At 46.9% G+C, this 25629-nt stretch overlaps 1 protein-coding gene across 1 annotated transcript; it reads left to right on the top strand.

Annotated features, from left to right (window-relative positions):
- The first annotated feature begins 2697 nt into the window (after positions 1-2697).
- TMOD4 (tropomodulin 4) lies at positions 2698-25322 on the top strand. Its single transcript, XM_056852511.1, has 9 exons — positions 2698-2846; positions 5681-5837; positions 12706-12828; positions 16307-16396; positions 17367-17497; positions 18440-18547; positions 19165-19308; positions 21453-21597; positions 25266-25322. Exons 1-9 carry the CDS (start codon positions 2721-2723, stop codon positions 25286-25288), a joined length of 1047 nt encoding a protein of 348 aa, XP_056708489.1. The 5' UTR covers positions 2698-2720; the 3' UTR covers positions 25289-25322.
- The last annotated feature ends 307 nt before the right edge of the window (positions 25323-25629 follow it).

The following is a 25629-nucleotide window of genomic DNA, read 5'->3' as shown; positions in this document are numbered from 1 at the left end:
TGGAAGGGACCACCAGGGTCATCTAGTCCAACCCCCTGCACAATGCAGGAAATTCACAACTGCCTCCCCCCCACACCCCCAGTGAACCCTACTCCATGCCCAGAAGATGGCCAAGGTGCCCTCCCTCTCATGATCTGCCTAAGGTCACAGAATCAGCTCTGCCGACAGATGGCCAACTAGCCTCTGCTTAAAAACCTCCAGGGAAGGAGAGCTCATCACCTCCCGAGGAAGCCTGTTCCACTGAGGAACCGCTCTGACAGTTAGAAAATTCTTCCTAATGTCTAGATGGAAACTCTTCTGATTTAATTTCAACCCGTTGGTTCTGGTCCGACCTTCTGGGCAACAGAAAACAACTTGGCGCCATCTTCTGTATGACAGCCCTTAAAGTACTTGAAGGTGGTTATCATATCAGATCTTGTGGAAGGGCTATGGGGTTTGGGTGGGGCAAGGTATTTCCTTGACAGAGACCCTTTCCTGGTGGAAGCTTTTGGTTTTAATTGTGTAATGATGTCTTTTTGTTTGGCTTATAAGACGCATTTTTATTATGTGCATTTCTCATCTGTTAGCTGACTCAATGGCCCTAATGAACAGGGTTGACAATTTCCAGGTACTAGTTGGTGATCTTCTGCTATTTCAACTGATCTCCAGCTGATAGAGATCAGTTCCCCTGGAGAAAATGGCCACTTTGGCAATAGGACTGTATGGCATTGAAGTCCCTCCCCAAACCCAGCCCTCCTCAGGCTCCACCCTGAAAACCTCCTGCCGGCGAAGAGGGACCTAGCAACCCTACTGAGGGCAGAAAGGTGGGGTATAAACTTAGTAAATAAATAAATACAAATAAATTGATGGACCACCACTTCCCAACCCATCCACCCTGCCCAGTATAAGATGGGGTGAGTCTCCCCACCATTGAGATGAGCCTAAATAATTGTTCTTTAAAAAAAATCCACAGCACCCATTCACTGCTATGGGAGAGAACAAAGTTTCTCCCTCTCCCAAAACACTAGAATTTGAGGGCATCCAATGAAGCTGATGGGCAGCAGATTTAGGACAGACAAAAGGAAATACTTCTTTACAGAGCCAGCGATTAAATTGTGGAATTCTCTGCCAGAGGAGGTAGCGATGGCCACAGGCAGAGACAGCTTTAGAAGGGGATTAGACAGATTCAGGGAGGGGAGGTCTATCAGTGGCTGCTAGACATGGTGACTAAAGGGAACCTCCACATTCAGTGGCAGTCAGTCTCTGAATACCAGTGCCAGGAAGTAGCATCATGGAAGGCCTCGGCCTCTGTGCCCTGTTGTTGGACCTCCAGAGGAACTGGATGGCCTCTGTGTGAGATGGGATGCTGGACTAGATGGACCACTGTCTGATCCAGCAGGGCTCTTCTGATGTTCTTAGGTGTACCAGTTAGCTCAGTGATCATTCTGCCTCCGACAATATCTTTGCTGGACACCTGTTTGCCTCCTTCTCTAGAGCTCAGGGGAAGCCACTGATAACACAGCATGTTCTTATCTGCATAGCTGCACCTCTGTGTGTGCAAAGTGCCGTCAAGTTGAAGCCGACCTAGGGCAACCCAGTAGGGTTTTCAAGGCAAGAGATGTACAGAGGTGGTTTGCCATTGCCTTACTCTGCATAGCGACTGGGGTTGCCGGGTCCCTCTTTGCCATTGGCGGGAGGTTTTTGGGGCGGAGTCTGAGGAGGATGGGGTTTGGGGAGGGGAGGGACTACAATGCCATAGAGTCCAAAGGCCAAAGCGGCCATTTTTCTCCAGGTGAACTGATCTCTATTGGCTGGAGATCAGTTGCAATAGCAGGAGATCTCCAGCTTGAACCTGGAGGATGGCAACCCTACTGTGCTGGGATGTTCCATAGGAGGGGGTTCGGGGATTGGGTTGCCAACTCTGAGTTGGGAAATACCTGGAGATCTGGGTGTGGAGCCTGGGGAGGGTGGAGTTTGGGGAGGGGAGGGACTTGAGTGGGGTACACTTCCATAGAGTCCAACCTCCAAAGCAGCCATTTTCTCCAGGGGAACAGATCTGAGTAGTCTGGAGACCCATTGTAATAGCGGGAGATCTCCAGGTGCCATCTGGAGGGTGGCAATCCTATTCGGGGAAGGCCTTGGTTCAGTGCTAGAGCACTCGCTTTACCTGAAGGAGGTCCCAGGTTCAATCCCTGGCATCTTCAGTTGAAATGATCAGGTTGGAGGTGATGGGAAAGACCCCTGCCTGAGACCCTGGAGAGCAGCTGCCAGTCAGAGTAGACAATATTAACCTTGATGTACCGAGGGTCTGACTCAGCATAAAGCTGCTTCATGTGGCCATATTTTTGCCTTCACACTGTTCTCTAAAAAAGTGCTTTAGACCAGGGCTTCTTAAACTTTTTCACTTGCGACCCCTTTTCGCCCAAGAAATTTTAACACGACCCTGGGAAAAGAGGCATCTAAAATAGGTATACAAATCAAACATTTACTGATAATAAATCATAAAGAAACCTTTTACTGTTGCCAAGTTTTTCGTGACCCACACATTCTGCGACACGACCCCATATGGGTTCGCGACCCACAGTTTAAGAAGCTTTGCTTTAGACTACAGGTGACCCTCAGGGTTGTCTTCTAGTCAGGGGTGGCTCATCCGTCCTTCTCCGTGTTCTCCCACATTGCAGACTCTCGTTCCTGCATCGGGGGGACGGGGCCTTGCCGTGTTCAGATAAGCTGCTCCCAACATGACCACGTCATACCAGAAAGAGCTGGAGAAGTATCGGGACATTGATGAAGACAAAATCCTGAAGGAACTTTCGCCGGAAGAACTGGCCCAGTTGGATGTGGAGCTGCAGGAAATGGATCCTGAAGTGAGACCAGGGCGGGTGTGGAAGCACCATAGGGTTGCCAACTCCAGGTTGGGAAATTCCTGGAGATTTGGGGGTGGAACATGGGGAAAGGAGTTTGGGGAGGGACGTCTTTGCCATTCGGTGGGAGATTTTTTTGGATGGAGCCTGAAGAGGGCGGGGTTTGGGGAGGGGAGGGACTTCAGTGCCATAGAGTCCAATTGCCAAAGTGGCCATTTTCTCCAGGGGAACTGATCTCTGTTGTCTGGAGATCGCTTGTAATTCCAGGAGATCTCCAGGCTCCACGGAGAAGTTGGCAACCCAGGGGGAGGTGAGTCTCTCCCCTCCAACAACTGAATGGCTTTCAAGTTTTGATGGGAAAGCAAGCTATAATGGGCCAGAGGGGGCTCCAAACCAAAATTACAAGAAATTTGAAATTTGGCAACACTTCCAAAACTGAAATCGTGACATCCAACTTTCAGGGATAATTTTTAAAAAATTAAAAAATATTTCAGCATTCATTCCCTGGGTAATGGCTTTTTATACCCTGAATGTTGGCCCTCAAATAATATTTGTTAAATAGTTTTTACAGCTAAAATCTTTTAAACCATCAACATTCTTAACTGGCAAGCTAGGGGGTAAGGACTGGAAATCCAAATAAAAAATAAAGAAATAAAGAATGTGCAATAATTCTTGCAAGCCAACTCAAAGCCAACTGTTCCTGTTGGCAGCAGAGGATAGAACTCGCAATAATGGGTATAAATTGCGGGCGGAAAGGAACCGGCTGGACATTAGGAGAACTTTTTTTACAGTAAGAGTAGTTCAGCAGTGGAATCGGCTGCCTAGGGTGAGCTCCCCCTCACCGGCAGTATTTAAGCAGAGGCTGGACAAGTACTTGTCAGGGATGCTCTAGGCTGATCCTGCATTGAGCAGGGGGTTGGACTAGATGGCCTCTATGGCCCCTTCCAACTCTATGATTCTAAATCAGGAGAATTTGCTTAAGGAATGCAGGCAAGGAGAAACTAAAGGGCTGCACCAGTCACAGGAGAGAAAAAATAAGACCAAGGCCAATGATGCAAAAAAGGTAAAAAATATATTTTATTACTCAGATTAAAATTCCCTATGCATTTCGTCCAAAAGGCTTCTTCAGGGGGAATCTGGTAGTCACTGTGGTTTTTCAAAGGAGAGTATAACATCAGTAGTCAATTCACCATTGGCCTTGGCCTTATTTTTTATCTCTTAAGATCTTGGGTTCCATAATTTAGGTTGCTGACTTTATGGTATTGTTTGTACCTGTCAGCCGCCTCAAAGCAGGCCTTCTGGTGAAGCGACACATAAATTCACAGAATAGCTAAATATAGGCCAGTCTCTCAAGGACTGGTAGAATCATAGAATCATAGAGTTGGAAGGGACCACCAGGGTCATCAAGTCCAACCCCCTGCACAATGCAGGAAATTCACAACTACCTCCTCCCCCAACACCCCTAGTGACCAGAAGATGGCCAAGATGCCCTCCTTCTCATCATCTGCCTAAGGTCACAGAATCAGCATTGCTGACAGATGGCCATCTAACCTCTTCTTAAAAACCTCCATGGAAGGAGAGCTTACCACCTCCCGAGGAAGCCTGTTCCACTGAGGAACCGCTCTAACTGTTAGAAAATTCTTCCTAATGTCTAGACGGAAACTCTTTTGATTTAATTTCGAGGTGTTGGTTCTGGTCCGGCCTTCTGGGGCAACAGAAAACGACTCGGCACCCTCCTTTCTATGACAGCCCTTCAAGTACTTGAAGATGGTTCTCATGTCCCCTCTCAGTCTTCTCCTCTTCAGGCTAAACATACCCAGCTCCTTCAACCTTTCCTCATAGGACTTGGTCTCCGGACCAACCTTTCCTCATAGGACTTGGTCTCCGGACCCTCACAGTACAGTTGGCTATACTCCGGACCCTCACAGTTTCTTGGCTATACTCCTTTCCCTCAACGACTACTGTATGACAGGCAAACATCCAACAGCTGATGTTTCCCTGTGAGAGTTATGTGCTGAGCGTTGGCTTCTCAGAAGCTGGTGGAGAGATTCTCTCTTCTGCGCAACACCCAAAGGCATAAGAGTGAAGCCCGTTGCATCAGGTTGCCCGAGGGACCCTCCAGAGCAAGGATCCCCATAGTGGTCCCTGTGGGCACCAAAACGCCTGCTAAAACCTTTCCGGGCACCCACCATTTGCTTTTAGAAAATGGGTGGGGTCAGGTGGAGAGAGCCAGCGTGGTGTAGTGGTTAGGAGCAGTGGTTAGGAGCAGTGGACTCTAATCTGGCTAACCAGTTCCAATTCCCCACTCCTCCTCATGAGCGGTGGACTCTGATCTGGAGAACAGGGTTTGATTCCCCACTCTTCCACGTGAAGCCAGCTGGGTGACCTTGGTCTAATCACAGCTCTGTCAGCCCCACCTACCTCACAAGGTGTCTGTTGTGGGGAAGGGGAGGGAAGGTGATTGTAAGCCAGTTTGATTCTTCCTTAAGTGGTAGAGAAAGTCGGCATGTAAAAACCAACTCTTCTTCTTTTGCCCTGCAAGGCTTCTGATTGACCATTGTCAATTTGATTGGCTATGCAAGTTTTTAAATATATTGCTTTGGCAGCCGCTGCCACAAAAGCGCAGGAATCTTCACTGTGTCCCTTAAGGTACGCTACGGCAGCCATTTTGTGGCTGACTCCACCTCCTGCGGCAGCCATTTTGTGGCAACTCTTTTGAGGCTGCGCCCACCACATTGTATCTGAATCCCAAAGGTGTCCACAGGCTCAAAATGGATGGGGACCCCCTGCTCCAGAGCAACCATCTCACCTCTCCCCAATTTCGCTGTGCCCCCTAGAACGTCTTGCTCCCAGCTGGGCTTCGCCAGCGAGACCAGACCAAGAAGAGCCCGACGGGGCCGCTGGATCGAGATGCCCTCATGCAACATCTGGAGAAGCAGGCGCTGGAGGCGGAGGAGCGCGAAGACTTGGTGCCCTTCACTGGGGAGAAGAAAGGTAGCGGGGAGAATAGGGCTGTGCATATTGATAAACCCGAACCGAAAATAAGCCTGAAATTAGCCATTCAGTTTTATTGAATGCCAAAACCTGGGAATAAAGCCGAAGCCAAATAGCCGATCACCGAATCAGGCAAATAGGTATTCGGCTTTTTTCGGCTTCGGCTTTCCCCAGGCTTTTCCCTATGGGAATTTTTAAAATAAGCTCTGGGGGAGGCATTTTTGGAGGAAGAGTTCCCAATTTTTCAGGGTAGCTTCAAGGGACTCTCCTTGCATGAATCCCAGAGTTTGGTGAAAATTGGTTCAGGGGGTCTGATTTTATGGCCTCTGGAAAGGGTCATTCCCCCCTCCTCCATAGAAATGCATGGTAAAGTCTACAGTGCTTCTCTATGGAGGAGGGGGCCGACTCCTTCGGGACCCCATAAAATTGGACCCCCTGATCCAATTTCACCAAACTTTGGGGTTCATGCAAGGAGAGTCCTTTGAAGCTACCCTGAAAATTTGGAAATTCTACCTCCAAAAATGCTCCCACAGGAGCTTCGAAAAAAACCCCCATAGACTATAATTGACCTGATTTTTTTCAGTAAACCCGGAAACAAAGCCAAAATACCCCTTTACTGGTATGGGTATTCAGCTTGTTCCGGTTTTACAGAAAATAATCGGGCCCAATAAACCCAAAATTTGCCGATTTTTTTTTTTGCACAACACTAGAGGAGAGCCATTCTTTGCCACCCTTCCCAAAGGACACGCCCTTCCCAACCTGGTACCTCTGGGGTTCCTTACCTCTGAGGCCGCCTGTCACTTCCAAGAGGGGCTGCCCAGTTTTCAACCTGCCTCTGCCCTTAACAGCTGCCTGGTTTGCAGCCCAGATTGAGTAGACAATACTGACTTTGATGGACCAAGGGTCTGATTCAGTATCATGTGTTCATGCATCAAACCATGGTGAATGGGTTGAAATTAAATCAAAAGAGTTTCCGTCTAAACATTAGGAAGAACTTTCTAACAGTTAGTGCGGTTCCTCAGTGGAACAGGCTTCCTCGGGAGGTGGTGAGCTCTCCTCCCCTGGAGGTTTTTAAGCAGAGGCTAGATGGCCATCTGTCAGCAATGCTGATTCTATGACCTTAGGCAGATCTTGAGAGGGAGGGCATCTTGGCCATCTTCTGGGCATGGAGCAGGGGTCACTGTGTGTGTGTGTGTGTGTGTGGGGAGGTAGTTGTGAATTTCCTGCATTGTGAACTTCCTGCATTGTGAATTTCCTGCATTGTGCTGGATGACCCTGGTGGTCCCTTCCGACTCTATGATTCTATGTTTAATTAAATTATTTTTGAACAAACTCTGATTTGCAGTTGCTGGCAAACCACAGTCAGAAGGCCTGGTTTGAAGGTGGTTCACGGTTGTACAAATCAGAGTCTGGTGTGATATCAGAACCGGGAAACCAAAATGAAAGCCATAAGATGGCTGAATTGCTAAGCGCTGAAGCAGGCAAGAAAAAAAAATCACACAGCCTCAATTTGCCTCAGGGCCATTCTGGGAAAGGAAAGGGGGTTAGCTGTTCAATCTCTACTCAGTTTTCACTATTCAAATAGGTTCCTTGCTGGACTATTAGAATTGTAAAGGAGAAAAGGACACATCCTTTTAGAACATACTTTTTTTTCTCTAAAATGCTAAATGATATGTCTTTTCTTCTTTGATATCTTAGTAACAAAATAGGCAGTCCAGTTTGGAATAGCAAGACAAACATGGAGGTTGAGGGGTTAACCCCCCTCTCCCTTCCTTGCATATCTCCAAGGCAAACTGAGGCAGCACCCGCCTGAAATTGTTGCTTTAAGGATGGATCTACATTCCACCTGTTTGAGCCTTGGGAAGACAGAAAAGAAAAAGCAGACAAGCACGTGTGGATCCTGCTTGCCTGTAGACAATCTGGAGCCCATTACTGGGTGGGAAGAACTGAGCTTGAACCTGATGTCCAAATGGGTGGGACATGCGACTTTTAAAAGACAAGCCGCCACATGTGCAAAGCTAAAATGCCGCAGGAGGCACAGGCCCTGACCCTAGGGTTGCCAGCTTTGGGTTGGGAAATACCTGGAGATTTTTTTGGGTGGAGCCTGAGGAGGGCGGGATTTGGGGAGGGGAGGGACTTCAATGCCACAGAGTCCGATTGCCAAAGCAGCCATTTTCTCCAGGTGAACTGATCTCTATTGTCTGGAGATCTGTTGTAAAAGCAGGAAATCTCCATCTAGTACCTGGAGGTTGGCAACCCTACCTGACCCACCCAATGCCAGGAGGTGCTCAGGACCCAGCTGTGCTCCAGGATGGTGGTGGGCAAGCGCTCTTCCTGGACATTGCCGGAATCCCGGTGCGCTCGCAGGCCCAAGACTGGGATGGGATTGAGGGCAGGGATTATATTTAGCTCTGTGCGGAGCTCGACGAGAATTCCAAACAGCCAGGAGGGTAGCTCAGATGTCTGGACCCACGAAGGGAGTCTCAGAGCCCCTTGCAAGGGCCTGCAGGATCTCTTGAACATAAGAACTTAAGAAAGGCCATACTGGATCAGACCCAGGCCCATCAAGTCCAGCAGTCTGTTCACACAGTGGCCAACCAGGTGCCTCCAGGAAGCCCACAAGCAAGATGACTGCAGCAGCATTCTCCTGCCTGTGTTCTGAAGCACCTAAGATAATAGGCAGGCTCCCCTGATCCTGGAGAGAATAGGCATGCAACATGTCTACTATCCATTTTGACTAGTCGCCATGGGTAGCCCTCTCCTCCATGAACATGCCCACTCCCCTCTTAAAGCTTTCCAAGCTGGGAGCCATCACAACATCCTCAGGCAGGGAGTCCCACAATTTAACTATGCGTATAATGGCAGTTTGGAATGGCAGTTTGATTCCTGCCATCCCCGAAAAGCCAGCCCGGTCCCCTTGAGCATGGATTTGGCTTCAAGCTGCCCTGGGATCAGTGGGCCTTGCTTCCAAGTCAGCCCCCTTGCACTCTGCTTCCTGGACCTTCCTGGCCTCCTCTGGGTTCTAATTACTCGAACCAGAAAAGCTGGTCTTTCATTTCAGTGTCTCGCCCTCTTCGTTCTGGTCCTCTTCTGAAATGCCTTTCAGTGCTTGCTGCTGCCACCCATTAAAGAGGGATTACACAGTTCTTCCTGGTATGGCAGCTAGCAGATTTGCCTAAATTCTGGCTTGCTGCCAGAAGAACTGGAAGGGAGAGATGTGTTTGTTGTAGGGATGCCAGCCTCCAGGTGGGAGTAGGGTTGCCAGGTCCCGCTTCACCACCGGCAAGAGGTTTGAGGGTGGAGCCTGAGGAGGGCGGGGTTTGGGGAGGGGAGGGACTTGAATGCCATAGAGTCTAATTGCCAAAGCAGCCATTTCTCCAGGTGAACTGATCTCTATCTGCTGGAGATCAGTTGTAATAGCAGGAGCTCTCCAGCTAGTACCTGGAAGTTGGCAACCCTAGGTGGGAGCTAGGGATCCCTTGGAATTACAGTTCACCTGGAGATAATGGATGCTTTGGAGGGTGGACTCTATGGCATAATATCCCTCTGAGGTCCCTGTCCTTAAGGTTGCCAACCTCCAGGTGCTAGCTGGAGATCTTCTATTACAACTGATCTCAAGCCGACAGACATCAGTTCACCTGGAGAAAAATTTGGGAACCCCCCTCCCCCAGTTGGGATGGGACAATCCTTCCCTGATTTCTTGCAGTCCTGCTGGGCCCTGGAAGTTCTGTTGCTCTGGATTCTTTCAGGGGCAGAAGCCAAATTTCAGCTGAGAAGCTCTGGCAGAATGTCCCAAGCACGTTTGAGAAGAAGTAACAGGTGCCTCTAGCAAACCGAAGGGAAGGGGGGGAGCTGCCTCCTTGCTTTCCTTCCTTCGCCTGCTCGGTTCCCACGCTTATTTGTCTCTCCCTGTGCTGGAATGAAGGAAAGAGCCAGGGACCACCACACTGCAAAGGGCAGCCTGGCCTTCCCTTCCTTACTTCGGTTAGGACCCGGGAGGCCGGGCAGAAACAGAATGTTCCCAAAAGGTCAGGACATTTGTTGTTTCCTCTCTGTAGCTGTGCTGCCCAAATAGGCCACTGGACTGAAGGCCATTTTGAGGGCACTTGGAAGGAGGCCTGAGAGATGGAAGGGGTCGATTTGGCGCTGCGAAATGGGACTGCTTCAGAACCCCAAAAAGATAATTCACAATGGGTAGCCGTGCTAGTCTGTCTGCAGTAGTAGAAAAGAGCAAGAGTCCAGTAGCACCTTAAAGACTAACAAAAATATTTTCTGGCAGGGTATGAGCTTTTGTGAGCAGAATCATAGAGTCGGAAGGGACCACCAGGGTCATCTGCAACAGAATGTCCTGGATTATGACACTTCCCTCGCTGAAGCACTGGGGGGGTGTCCCTTTCTTGCTTACAGACAGCCGGCTAACCTAAAACAACTTCTCACCCATGATGATAAACTACTTAACAGGAACATGGACTCTGGCACCAAGGCCTGCAACAAACCAAGGTGTCAACTTTGCCCTCATATAGATTCTAGGAACATCATCTCTGGACCCACCAATGTCAGCCATACTATCTCAGGTTCATACTCCTGCTCATCTTCTAATGTGATTTATGCCATCACATTCTAGCAATGCCCTTCCACAATCTACATTGGACAAACAGGTCAGTCTCTTAGACAAAGATTAAATGGACATAAGTCTGACATCAGAAACCACAATATTCAAAAACCAGTGGGAGAACATTTCAACCTTCCAGGACATTCTGTTGCAGATTTAAGAGTAGCAGTTCTCTTACAAAGGAATTTTAAAGGGAGATTGGAAAGAGAAACTGCTGAATTACAGTTGATATTCAAACTAAAGACAATGCATTTACCTGGGCTGAATAAAGACCTTGCATTCATGGCTCATTACCAATGCTGATTTCTCCACACCCATCTCAGACTCTTCTGCATACCACACCTAATCCCATCACGCCTGCTATTCACATTTACATACTGTTAACATTTACATACTAATACTTGTCTGAATTCACTCTCCTCTACTTAAAGACAGATGGATTTACATTCTAGCTGTATCTGAAGAAGTGAGCTGTGGCTCACGAAAGCTCATACCCTGCCAAAAAATATTTTTGTTAGTCTTTAAGGTGCTACTGGACTCTTGCTGTTTTCTAGAACCCCAAAAAGGTTGATGTTCGATTTTGAAGCAAGCTTCTGGACCTAATGGGTGTTAGAGTAGTAATTCCCAAACCAGGAAAGAGGAAAAAGAAGAGGAGGAGGAGGAGGAGAATAATTGGTTTTTATATACTGACTTTCTCTACCTTTTAAGGAGAATCATAGAATCATAGAATAGAATCAGAGTTGGAAGGGACCACCAAGGTCATCTAGTCCAACCCCCTGCACAATGCAGGACATTCACAACTAACTCCCCAACACACCTCCAGTGTCCCCTACTCCATGCCCAGAAGATGGCCAAGGTGCCCTCCTTCTCAAGAACTGCCTAAGGTCATAGATTCAGCATTGCTGACAGATGGCCATCTAGCCTCTGCTTAAAAACCTCCAGGGAAGGAGCACTTACCACCTCCTGAGGAACCACTCTTAACTGTTAGAAAAAATCAGACCGGCTTACAATCTCCTTCCCTTCCTGTCCCCACAACAGACACCTTGTGAGGTAGTAGAAAAGAGCAAGAGTCCAGTAGCACCTTAAAGACTAAAAAAACGTCTGGCAGGGTATGAGCTTTTATGAGCCACAGCTCACAAAAGCTCATACCCTGCCAGAAATTTTGTTAGATTTTAAGGTGCTACTGGACTCTTGCTCTTTTCTATTGCTGCAGACAGACAAACACGGCTACCCATCGTGATCTATCTCCTTGTGAGGTAGGTGGGGCCGAGAGAGTTCGGAGAGAACTGTGACTAGCCCAAGGTCACTAAGCAGGCTTCATGTGGAGGAGTGGGGAAACCAACCCGGTACTCCAGATTAGAGTCCACCGTTCTTAACCACGATACCACGCTGGCTCTCATGTTAAGCATGTTAGGAACAAACTGTCATGGAAAATAAATAAGGCTTGTTTTAGACCAAGGTACCTACTCTCAGAGGAGGCAGCCTGGTGCTTCCCTGCATGAGTCTCCATGCTGGTCTTTCCTCCTTCCAATCAGGCCCTGCTGGAGTCAGCCGGTCAGCTGTGCCTGGCAAATTGGGTTGTCCACTCATTGCCAGTGCAGTGACTCAGCAGTATTATCTGTCTGCAGAGGTGGCTGCCTGTTGTATCTCTGTATGAGTCACTAGCCTGAGCATGTCTGTTTGCACCCAGAACCACAGGCAGTGGTTGGCCTTCAGTGAGCATGGGCTAGATTTTACCCTTACATACTCTGAACTCAAACGTTTTTGGGATGTAAGCAGTTGGCCTGCCTCCTATATTAATTCAGAAACAAGCATCAATAATTGAGAATCCGGAAATCTGAAAACACGGGGAGATGAATGATTAGAAATAATCATTTTGTGGCTGGATTTTGGTGCAGGAGTAGCAGGTCAACACCCCATCCGGCAAAACCAGACCCAGAAGTAGGGTTGCCAACTCTGGGTTAGGAAATTCCTAGAGATTTTGGGGTGGAACAAGGGGAGGGTGAAGTTTGGGGGGCACAGAGGGACCTCTGTGTGGTCTAATGCCCCATTGTCCACCTTCCAAAGCAGTTGTGTTCTCCAGGGGAACGGGTTTCTGTAGTCCGGAGAGCGGTTGTAATGCTGGCAGACCTTCACTCCCCACCTGGAGGTTGGCAACTCTACTCAGAAAACCGACTCACTATGGCCTTTTGTTTGTTACCAGGTCTGCTTTGCTGGTCCGGTGCTCATTTTTGTTCTTCTGTCCCCCGGCTGCAGGGAAACCCTTCATTCCAAAGAACCCCAAACGAGAGATCCCGAAAGAAGAACAGATCACACTGGAACCTGAACTGGAAGAAGCCTTAGCTAACGCTACAGACGCGGAGATGTGCGACATTGCTGGTAAAGAAAGAGTATGGGGAGAGGCAGAAGTGGGGGGAATGCAGAAGACAGCGGGGAGGGGGACTGGGCCCTCTTGGCAGTGGATGCCGGACAGACAGAAGGAAGGAGGGCGTCTTGGCCATCTTCTGGTCACTGGGGGTGTGGCGGTGGGGGGGAGGCAGTTGTGAATTTCCTGCATTGTGCAGGGGGTTGGACTAGGTGACCTTGGTGGTCCCTTCCAACGCTATGATTCTGTGCTCATAAACCTTGTGGAACTCACTGCCACAAGTTGCGCTCACGGCCCCTTGGTTTAGTCATGCCACATTAAACAAAAGGGAGGGGCTGTGGCTCAGTGGCAGAGCATCTGCTTGGCATGCCGAAGGTCCCAGGTTCAATCCCCGGCATCTCCAGTTAAAACAGACTAGGCAGGTAGGTGATGTGAAAGATGAGACCCTGGAGAGCCACTGCTGGTCTGGGTAGATGATGCTGACTTTGATGGACCAAGGGTCTCATTTAGTAGAAGGCAGCTTCATCTGTTCATGTGTTCAAGAATGGGAAAACTTGTAGAGGAGGAGAGGGGTGCCTGTGGAATTCTGGGAATGCTCCTTCCCCCTGGTTCATGGAGAGGGGTGGAGGGGGCCGAGATGCAAGAATGGGAAGACCGTAAGCCTGCCCCAAGCGGTGCGCAATCTGGTTTTAGAAATTCTCCCAATTAAACTGGAATGAAGGCGAAACGGGTCACAGCAGATGGCAGCTAGATCAGAGTCCAGCAGCACCTTAGAGACTGACACGATTTCCGTGGCAGAAGCTTCCGAAATTCAAAGCTCCCTTTGTCAGGTACACAAAGGACAAGGAGCAATATGAAGCAGGAGGGTGAGAGATTCAAAACAGACAAAAGGCAGTATTTCTTCACACAACATATAGTTGAATTGTGGAACTCCCTGCCCCAGGATGTGGTGATGGCTGCCAATTTGGAAGGCTTTGAGAGGGGAGTTGACGTGTTCATGGAGGAGAGGGCTATCCATGGCTACTAGTAAAAATGGCTACTAGTCTTGATGCGTGCCTATCCTCTCCAGTTTTGGAGGAGCATGCCTGTTATATGAGGTGCCATGGAACACAGGCAGGATAAATGCTGCTGCAATCGTCTTGTTTGTGGGCTTCCTAGAGGCACCTGGTTGGCCACTGTGTGAACAGAATGCTGGACATAAAGTCCAATTGCCAAAGGGGCCATTTTCTCCAGGTGAGCTGATCTGTATTGGCTGGAGGTCAGTTATAATAGCAGGAGATGTCCAGCTAGTTCATGGAATTTTGTAACCCTAGGAAGGACACCAGGCGAGAGATTCAAAATAGATAAAAGGAAGTATTTTTTCACACAACACATAGTTAAATTTTGGAACTCCCTGCCCCAGGATGTGGTGATGGCTGCCAGCTTGGAGGGCTTTAAGAGTGGAGTGGACATATTCATGGAGGAGAGGGGTATTCATGGCTGTTAGTTAGAATGGATACCAGTCTTGCTGCATACCTATTCTCTCTAGTATCAGAGGAGCATGCCTATTATTTTGGGTGCTGTGGAACACAGGCAGGATGGTGCTGCTGCAGTCGTCTTGTTTGGGGGCTTCCTGGAGGCACCTGGTTGGCCACTGTGTGAACAGACTGCTGGACTTGATGGACCTTGGTCTGATCCAGCAGGGCCTTTCTTATGTTCTTATGTTCTTAATGATTTTTCCTTGTTCCAAGGGGTAGGTGAGAGAGGGCAGGTTACCCCATATTGCCTGCAAGCTGGAAAGTCCCTTGATGACGCTTCCCCTCCAATGCCCCACCTATTTTTATGGCCAAAGCGGCTCCCTGGCAGGTGTAAAGCGATAGGCCAAAAGCGACCCTCAAGTTTCTGATTTTAGCTTCTGCCTGGCACCTAGCCAGCCGTCCTTCTCCCCTTGCTGCTGAGCTCAGGGAATCAGAGCCGGCTGCGGCCGAGGCAGGCCAGGAGCAGGAAAAAAACCTTTGGGGTCAGGAAGGAGTTTTCCTCCAGGCCAGATTGACCAGGGCTTTTTACCTTCCTCTGGGCATAGAGCAGGGGTCACTGGAGGAGAAAGTTGTGAATTTCCTGCGTTGTGCAGGGAGTTGGACTAGATGACCCTGAGGTCCCTTCCAGCTCTATGTTTCTAACCCCCTTCATTGGACAGTGTGGGTAGACAAAAGCACCTTTGCTTAGGGTTGCCAGGTGGGTGGTTTTGGTGGGCAATTGCCTGCCAATCCACCCAGCTGCTCTGGAGCAACAATCATGTGCAATCATTGCTTGCACATCCGCGCACGCAATGACATCACTTCCAGGTTTACCCCCGGAAGTGCTGAGGGCTGAATCGGCTATGGTGACGTGCTTCCGGAAGTAAACCTGGAAGCAACATCATGACGTGTGTGCGGCCCCCCCAGGCCCGCCCCATAAAACCTGCCTTAGCTCTGCTTTTGTCACATATGCACAGTTAGGGTTGCCAGGTCCCTCCTCGCCACTGGCGGGAGGTTTTGGGGGCGGAGCCTGAGGAGGGAAGGGTTTGGGGAGGGAGGGACTTCAATGCCATAGAGTCCAATGGCCAAAGCGGCCATTTTCTCCAGGTGAACTCATCTCTATCGGCTGGAGATCAGTTGTAATAGCCGGAGATCTCCAGCTAGCACCTGGAGGTTTAATACAAAAATTCACCTGTACTGTGCAGTAGTAGGTAGGAAAGGAAACAGTACTCTACATGCGAAAATATCAAATGTGTATTACATTACAGTGAAGATGACAGTGAAATGCAAACAAAAACTTATAAACAACCTAAACATAAATAGACATGAAACATAACGTTTTTCAGTTGAGTCCAAATGACTTCTAGAAGTTATAAAATCTTGTTTAAAGTCCGTTAGAACTTGTATGTATCTTGATGCTTATTTTTCAAGAGATCAAGTGGAGTCTTGATTCATTGGAAGAGATGGTGATGAGATGGTGATGAGATTGGAAGAGATGGTGATGAGAAATGTCTTCCAGAATTTTTTAAAAAACATTTTTCGCAAATGATGCTTCTTCAGCCTGTGATATTAAGGTTCAAAGGCACCGAGCTAAGGGCTGCTGCTTTCCTTGTTAATGTTTGAACATTTGGCAATTGGACTCTATGACGTTTCCCATCACCCATCTCTTCCAATGAATCAAGACTCCACTTGATCTCTTGAAAAATAAGCATCAAGATACATACAAGTTCTAACGGACTTTAAACAAGATTTTATAACTTCTAGAAGTCATTTGGACTCAACTGAAAAACGTTATGTTTCATGTCTATTTGTGTTTAGGTTGTTTATAAGTTTTTGTTTGCACTTCACTGTCATCTTCACTGCAATGTAATACACATTTGATATTTTCGCATATAGAGTTGAGTACTGTTTCCTTTCCTACCCAGTACCTGGAGGTTGGCAACCCTACCCACAATTGTGTCTGACAACGGCCCGTTTCTCCTCTGCTTCCTTGTAGCCATCCTAGGCATGTACACTCTGATGAGCAACAAGCAGTACTATGACGCTATCTGCAGCGGCAACATCACCAACACGGAAGGAATAAACAGTGAGTGAGCCATAATTTGGGTTGCTGAGATGGTGGGGATGGGGGTCACAGAGGCCCACAGCTTTCTGTTCTGTATTTTGGACGAGGAGGACCAAAGATGGTGAGTATTGGGGTTGCCTAATGGTACCTGGAGAGTTCAAGGCAGAGAAGACATTCACAATTTGTAGCAGACTCTTCAGCCACTATGCGATACTATCCCCTTTTCAGAAAGGACCTGCTCAACAGGAATGTGATAGCGCCATATTTGTCTGGCATCACAAATCCTGGGTATCGCAGATCCTTTATGCTTCTCCGATACAATGCCCTGTCTTCTATGTTCTTAGGTGGGAAATATAACAAACTCTCATTGGAAGCACACAAATGCATTTGTAAACGAGATGCACTTGAATCTTTGGAACATGTGTTATTCGAATGCAAACTGTATGATCATATACGCACGAGATCGCTGATCCTGTTACTTGTAGATTGTCCTAGAATTTTGAGGAAACAACGTCTTAAGCTTTTATTATTGCATACAATCGATAATTTAACTAACAGAGTTGCCAGATTTGGTTGGCTAGCAATTAAAATAAGGCAGAGCTGGATGAAATCTATGCAATAGCCAAGGTAGCATGGGATCTTTACTGCCCAGAACCTTTCAGACTAGTTTTATATAAATCTTACGAATATACATGACAGGATTATTTTTGTAATCTTCGTCTCATTTTAAGCATTGTAATTTTAGCCTCATTTTGTCTATGTGCTTTACTATTTTTTAAAGCAATTCTGTAATCCTGTTTTATTTGATGGTGTATGACCGTAAATAAATACATGTTTATGTTTGGTACTATGCGATACTGAATACAAATATGGCCCTGGAAGGCTGAGGTTGAAGGACGTTGTGGTCCCAGGTCTGTGTTACAGCAGCAAATGAAGAGTTTACCCGCTCTTTCCTCAACAATAGCTTCAATGGCATGTCCCTTTCTCGCAGGTGTCGTGCAGCCAGATAAATACAAGCCAGTCCCAGACGAGCCCCCCAACCCCACGAACGTGGATGAGACGTTGAAGAAAATACAGAATAACGACAAGGATCTCGAAGAAGTTAACCTTAATAATATTAAGGTTGGTGTTTCCCAAGAGGACCTAAAAGAGGCTCTGGAGACAGATGAACCCTCCAGACTTACTGCAATGGCCACCAATATATATATGGTACCACCAAGTCACAGCTGACCTTTGGCGACCCCATAGGGTTTTCATGGCAAGAGACCTTGAGAGGTGGTTTGCCATTACCTGCCTCCGCATCATGGTCTTGTTATTCCTTGGAGGTTTCCCATCCAAATACTCACCAGGGCCAACCCTGCCTAGCTTTTAGATCTGACGAGATCAGGCTATCTTGGGCCATCCAGGTTAGGGCCACTGGCATAGACACCTTTAGAAACTGATTGCTCAGATTATTTAATCCCACTTTCACAACCAATTACCGTCATCAAACAATTAAAAAGACATGAGAAACCAGCTTTAAAAACATATATACATAATAAATAAAACAAATAAAAACATAAGCAGGAAGGAGGGTGAGTAAGGGTCATGATTGGAGTAACATGGCTTCTATGACTCTTTCCAGTCAGCATTCTTCCTGCAGCATTCTATAAAAATTGTAGTTTCCAAACCCTCTTCAAGGGCAGCCCCATATAGAGTGCATCACAGTAGTCTAATCTTGATGCTACTAGAGCGTGTACCACTGTGGCAAAATCATTTTTTGACCCAGGAGAGGCTGCAGCTGGCTCACCAACCAAAGGTGCACTTGGCCACAGCTGTCACCTGCTTATCCAACAGGAGCTCCATGTCCAGCAGAACCCAAAGCAGTGAGCCTGCTCCTTTAGGGAAGTGTAACCCCAACCAGAACAGGAGATACCTCAATACCAGAGTAAATCCTTCCACTTACTAGTAGCACCAAAATCTTGTTGGGATTAAACTTTAATTTATTAGCCCCTGTCCAGGTCAGTGGGGAACAGGTGCAGCAGAACTGTAAAAAGTGTGGGTTTTTTTTCTTCCTTCTGACAGGACATTCCCATTCAGACACTTAAAGAGATTTGTGAAGCCATGAAATCCAACACTCAAGTCAAGAGGCTCAGTCTGGTGGCAACCCGGAGCAACGACCCAGTGGCACATGTATGTAGCTCTTCAGAAGACCCCCATTACCCCGCAGACTCCTTTGGGAAGTTTGGTACATTGGTCTAGAGTCCAGAAAAGAAGGGGCAGTGAGGAAGAGGGACAGGGAGATCCCATGGCTGAGAGCCAGCGTGGCGTAGTGGTTAAGAGTGACAGACTCTAATTTGGAGAACCAAGTTTGATTCCTCGCTCCTCCACATGAGCGGCGGACTCTAATAAGGAGAACCAAGTTCGATACCCCACTCCTCCACATGAGCGGTGGACTCTAATCTGGAGAACCGGGTTCGATTCCCCACTCCTCCACATGAAGCCTGCTTGGTGACCTTGGGCCACTCACAGTTCTCTCAGAACTCTCTCAGCCCCACCTACCTCACAAAGTGAAGGAAAGGCGATTGTAGGCTGCTTTGAAGCTCCTTAAAAGAAGAGAAAAGCAGGGTATAAAAACCAACTCTTCTTCTGAGACTGGAAAGGTCAACCTTAATATAGCCCTTCCATGTTACAGGCTCCTGATTCAAGGGAACTTGGTTTTAGTTCCACTGGGGCCAAATCTCGATCAGCTATGCAAGGATTATCTTGGAACAGTTGCTGCTAGCATCACCTTGGCTATTTTTTTTCAGGCAGTGGCTGAGATGTTGAAGGAGAACAAGACCCTCCAAATCCTCAATATTGAATCCAACTTCATCACCAGCGCTGGGATGATGGAAGTAATTAAAGCCATGAAGCAGAACACCACACTGTCTGAACTCAAGGTGGACAACCAGGTTAGGTACCCTTCATTCTGCGTGCATGCTGGGAGCCGCTTACATGTTCAGGGTTATAGGGCAAATCTAAGACAGGCACTAGCTGTAAGACTTGGATTCTATGTACCCTAGGTTATCACCTTCTTGCTATTCTCATGCAAAATATTCTCATGCCAGAAATACCCAGATTTAGAGAGCCAGCGTGGTGTAGTGGTTAAGAGCGGTGGTTTGGAGCAGTGGACTCTGATCTGGAGAACTGGGTTTGATTCCCCACTCCTCCACATGAGCAGCGGAGGCTAATCTGGTGAACTAGATTTGTTTCCCCACTCCTACACACGAAGCCAGCTTGGGTGACCTTGGGCTAGTCACGCTCTCTCAGCCCCACCTACCTTACAGGGTGTCTGTTGTGGAGAGGGGAAGGTGATTGTTAGCCAGTTTGATTCTCCCTTAAGTGGTAGAGAAAGTTGGCATATAAAAACCTCCTCCTTCTCCTCCTCCTTCTTCTTGAACTGGCACGCTGGATACGTCCAAATACCCATGTAGTTGGAATTATGCACATGAGTTAGTGGGAGAATCTTTGTGCTAAAGAAATCAAGTTTACTGAATGTCAGGTATTAAGAGAGAACTGGTATAAAATGTTTTATACACACCTAAGCCAATAAAGACTTTAATGGGAAATGTAGATGCATCATTTTATCATATGTGGTGGACGTGTAAGAAAGCAAGAAAATACTGGATACACAATGAAATGAAAAAAGATCTTAAAAACTGAGATTGTGTTGGATCAAAAAAAAGCATGTTATTAAATATTTTACCAAGCAATATTTCAAAAATACATAACAAACTATTTATGTACATGGTGACATCAGCAAGAGTGATATTTGCAGCAAAATGGAAAGCAGAGAAATACCCAGATTTAGATTAATGGATTAATAAATTAACAGAGTACGCAACTGTGGCAAAACTGACATCTTTTATACATAACCGGTCAATCTCAGAATTTTGAGAAAAATGGAATTCCCCCCCCCATTATATAGTTAGAAATTTGGAACAGAATTGAATTAAATTGAGACAGAACGAGGAAGATTTAGGTAATATATGTTTAACAAGCAAGCAATAGTTATTAGATATGGAAAAATATGTTGAGAACAAAGAGTAAAGTAATTCAAAGAAGTTGATAATTGAGTTGTAATTTGGAACGACAAGCTTCACGTATATTGTTATACTGTGTTTATTCTTCAGTCTTTTTATCTTTGTTTGTGTTTGTTAAAAATAATATTTTTTAGTAATTTAAAAACAAACACCTGTCCATCAGTGCATCTTTTCCCAGACAGATCATAGGCAGGATGTGAAGGCAAAAGTCTTCCTCTGGTGTTTGCCTATTTCAGTGTCCAGTATTCACAGCTACACTGCCCTAAAAGCAGAGATTCTGTTTATTTATCATGGGTAACCCCTGGCCAGCAGTACACCGGTTCTTCCATCCATTTGTTTAAAACCTTTTCAAAATCATGGAAATTGGTGACCACTGTCATACCTCGTGGCAGTGAATTTCATGTCAGTTACACAGTTTGTGAAGAAGTCTTTTCTTTTTGTCCTAATTTTTCTTCCATTCCATTTCATTGGGTGACCCTGAGTTCTCGTATTAGGTGAAAAAGAAAAAAAGGTCCCGCCATTCACTTCCACCATGTTGTTTGTAATTCTATAAACCTCTACCACATCCCATCTTAGTGGGATTTTTTACTATGAAAAAGCCCCCAAATTGAGCTTTTCCTCATATCAAATGTGCTCCAAGCCATCGGTCATTTGGATTGCCCTTTTCTACATCTTAGCCTAAATGTACCATTTGGCCTGAGCTCATCAGGGCTTGTGAACTAAGCAGAGTTTGCCACATTCAGTACTTGGATGGGAGACCACCAAGGAAGACTGAGGTTGCTACGCAGAGGAAGGCAATGGCAAACCACCTATTTGTTCACCTTTGCTTAGAGCACACTGTGGTTGGAGTTGCCATGAGTTGGTTGTGACTGGATGGCACGTTCTTCTTCCTTGAACATACATTCCAGAGCATTTTTTCCACCCCTGACCCATAAAAATGGTCACATTGGGCCCAACTTAGATGTCCTTTTGCCTACCACACTCACCCTCCCTGTCTCTTGTCCCTTTCACAGTGTCAACGACTGGGGGACTCGGTGGAGATGGAGATGGCCGCCATGTTGGAAAACTGTCCTTCCATCATCCGGTTTGGCTATCACTTCACACAGCAGGGACCAAGGGCCAGGGCAGCCTTTGCTATCACCAAGAACAACGAATTGCGTAAGTAAAAGGAGCCCCACTGTGTATGGATTCTCCGTTGCCAAGCAGCTGGGGTTTCGGTTGGACTCGGGAAGTCCAGAGTTCCTTTGGTATAATATTTTTATTCTGGCCACCCAAGGCTGGGGGCCTGTTATAGTGGCCAGGCCACAAGAGGTTTCTATGTAACTAGATTTTTAATTAAATACCCCTGGTCTGCCATGCAACTGACTCTGCCTTATATTAGTCATAAGAATATAAGAAAGGCCCTGCTGGATCAGACCCAGGCCCATCAAGTCCAGCAGGCTGTTCACACAGTGGCCAACCAGGTGCCTCTAGGAAGCCCACAAGCAAGACGACTGCAGCAGCACCGTCCTTCCTGTGTTCCACAAGACCCAATATAATAGGCATGCTCCTCTGATACTATAGAGAATTTTTTTTAAAAAAAGTATGCATCATGACTAGTATCTATTTTAACTAGTAGCCATGGATAGCCCTCTCCTTCACAAACATGTCCACTCCCCTCTTAAAGCCTTCTAAGTTGGCAGCAATTACCACATCCTGGGGCAGGGATTTCCACAATTTAACTATGCATTGTGTGAAGAAATACTTCCTATTATCAGTTTTGAATCTCTCACCCTCCAGCTTCAACAGATGACCCCAAATTCTGGTATTATGGGAGAGGGAGAAAAGCTTCTCCCTGTCCACTCTCTCCATACCATGCATCAATTTTATAGACCTCTTTCTCCCCTTAACCGCCTTCTTTCCAAGCTAAACAGCCCTAAGTGTTTTAACCACTCCTCATAGGGCTTATATTAGTTCTGTTCACGTTACAGTGAATGTGTGTACTACCTGCGTGTCCATGCGTAATCCTGTTTGTAAGAAGCAGCCCACACATGTTCACCTTACAAATGAAACCAGGGATAAATAAATGTGTTTCAGAGAGTAGCTGTCTTGGTTTTCAGTAGAACAACTAGATTCAAGTGCAGTCCTGCCTTAGAAACCAACAAGATTTTTAGGGTACAAGCGTTCAATGGAGGGAAAGGGAAAGGGCTGCCAAATCTCCTGGAATTACAATTGATCCCCAGACTATACAGGTCAGTTCTCGTGGAGAAAATGGTGGCTTTGGAGGGAGGGCTGTATGGCATTAAAGGCTGCTGAGGTCCCCCAACCCCACCCTCCCCAGGCTCCACCCACGAATCTCCAGGAATTTCCCAACCCAGAGTTGTCAACTCTAAAAAGGGAGTTTGACTCTTGAAAACTTACACCCCGAAAATCTCGTTGGTCACTAAGGTGCTACTGGACTCAAATCTGGCGGGATAAATGTGGAGTTTAAATAACATGCATTGACAATAACGAGAGAATTCCTCAATGCATATATAAAGAAAAATCAGGTATACCGGATACAAGGCTTGTATGTTCCTTTGTTGTAATGCGGCTTTCCAGTGCCCAAGTCAGAGAAAGGTGTTTCCTTTGCAGCCCCTACCTGGAGATGCCAGGGACTGCATTTGGGACTCTATGCATGAAAAACATGTGCTCTGCTACTGATAGGGTTGCCAACCTCCAGGTAGTAGCGGGAGACCTCCTGCTAGTACAACTGATCTCCAGGTGATAGAGATCGGTTCACCTGGAGAAAATGGTCGCTTTGGCAATTGGACTCTATGGCATTGAAGTCCCTCCCCTCCCCAAACCTCGCCCACCTCAGGCTCCACCCCAAAAATCTCCAGGTATTTTCCAACATGGAGTTGGCAACCCTAACTACTGAGATATGCCCCACACTGAGAGCTAGTGTGGTGTAGTGCCAGACTAGATCTGGGAGACCCAGGTTTGCATCCCCAGTCTGCCATGGAAGCTTGCTGGGTGATCTTGGGCCAGTCACACCCTCTCAGCCTCACCTACCTCACAGGTAGGGTTGCCAACACCCTCTTCGCCACCGGCGGGAGGTTTTTGGGGAGGAGCCTGTGGAGGGCAGGGTTTGGGGAGGGGAGGGACTTCAATGCCATAGAGTCCAATTGCCAAAGCGGCCATTTTCTCCAGGGGGACTGATCTCTATCGGCTGGAGATCAGTTGTAATAGCAGGATATCTCCAGCTAGTACCTGGAGGTTGGCAACCCTGTGCATAAACTGGAAGTGACATCATCGTGTAGATGACGCTGATTGCTGCCCCCAACCCTGCATCCCTAACCCTCCCACCTAGGGTTGCCAACCTCCAGGTGGTCTGGAGAGAATGAAGGCTCAGTGCTGTATAGATGATGGAAAAGATCCAAACAGCACTACAAGGTAATATAAACACAAGATAAATTTATAAAGGTGCAGGTAAGTGCAAGGAGTGAACATATGTACAAAAATTAAGGGAAACACAATCAGGTTTTTTTTAAAAACAATTAGCATAAATAGTCCAGCAAGATATGCAATATGACAAAAGAAATTGTCCAATGGATCACATAAAAACAATATAGCTGTCCATGAAAGACTTTCCTGTACTTCTCGGTAGCTGGACACAAAATGTCAAAAATGAGGACCACAGCGAGGAGGTGCCAGAAGAGGTGCCCGGACGTGTCGTCTAGATCATGCACACGTTTCGCACATGGCTTCATCAGCTACACATATCAGAAAAATTTATAACAATCATATCAATTCCAAAGAGGGACCGAGAGGATTTCTATATAGGTCTCCAAAGCATATATGCTTTGGTCCCTCTTTGAAATTGATATGATTGTTATAAATTTTTCTGATATGTGTAGCTGATGAAGCCATGTGCGAAACGTGTGCATGATCTAGACGACACGTCCGGGCACCTCTTCTGGCACCTCCTCGCTGTGGTCCTCATTTTTGACATTTTGTGTCCAGCTACCGAGAAGTACAGGAAAGTCTTTCATGGACAGCTATATTGTTTTTATGTGATCCATTGGACAATTTCTTTTGTCATATTGCATATCTTGCTGGACTATTTATGCTAATTGTTTAAAAAAAAACCTGATTGTGTTTCCCTTAATTTTTGTACATATGTTCACTCCTTGCACTTACCTGCACCTTTATAAATTTATCTTGTGTTTATATTACCTTGTAGTGCTGTTTGGATCTTTTCCAACCTCCAGGTGGTGGCTGGAGATCTCCCACTATTGCAACTGATCCTCTATCGGCTGGAGATCAGCTATAATAACAAGAGGTCTCCAGCTACTACCTGGAGGTTGGCAACCCTACTCACATGGTTGTTGTGACGATAAAATGTGGGGGGAGAACAACATAAGCTGCTTTGAGTCCTCGTTGTGGAGAAAAGCCAGGGCATAAATGAAGTAAATACACAAATGTTTCAGATTGCTCAGGCTCTTTGGCTGTTGGTCAGAATTTACAGGGGGGGAACCTGATAAAGCCACCAGAATGAGTGTCTTCTTCGTTGGCAGCAGATAGGGTTGCCAGCTCCGGGTTGGGAAATACCTGGAGATTTTGGGGGCGGAGCCTGAGAAGGGCGGGGTTTGGGAAGGGGAGGGACTTCAATGCCATAGAGTCCAATTGCCAAAGCGGCCATTTTCTCCAGGGGAACTGATCTCTATCGGCTGGAGATCAGCTGTAATAGCAGGAGATCTTCAGCTACCACCTGGAGGTTGGCAACCGTAGCATCAGAGCAACCTGTAGACCACTTGCATGCATTTCCTGCAGACTTTCACATCTTCCCCTTCTTTTCTTTGTAGGCCGCAAGCAGAAGAAAACATAATGACTTGCTCCATGCTGGAATCCCGAGTGCCCTTAGCATCCTCCTGTGCCTCAAATTTAGCTCCGGAGCTCTGGCCTTCTTCTCCTAAGGTTACAGACAGAATGATTTTTTTAAAAAAAGATTTCTTGGAGAAAGTGGCCTCCCCTCCTCTCCTCTCCTCCCCACCCCAAACCCCGCCTTGCTCATGGAAACTCAGGTTCTTCCTTCCTCGGAGTCGTAGTACCATGTCTTTGGTTACCTCTGTAAATAAAGAGATCTCAGACCGATATGGTTGGAAAAGGAACTGGCTATGTTCTTCAGTAAGGAACATAGCTGCTATTAAAATTAGTAGGCGCCATTCT

This window comes from Euleptes europaea, chromosome 7, assembly GCF_029931775.1.
Source record: "Euleptes europaea isolate rEulEur1 chromosome 7, rEulEur1.hap1, whole genome shotgun sequence".
Lineage (NCBI taxonomy): Eukaryota > Metazoa > Chordata > Lepidosauria > Squamata > Sphaerodactylidae > Euleptes > Euleptes europaea.
Note: the sequence above shows the minus strand (reverse complement) of the source record. Positions and strands in the feature narration are given on the sequence as shown.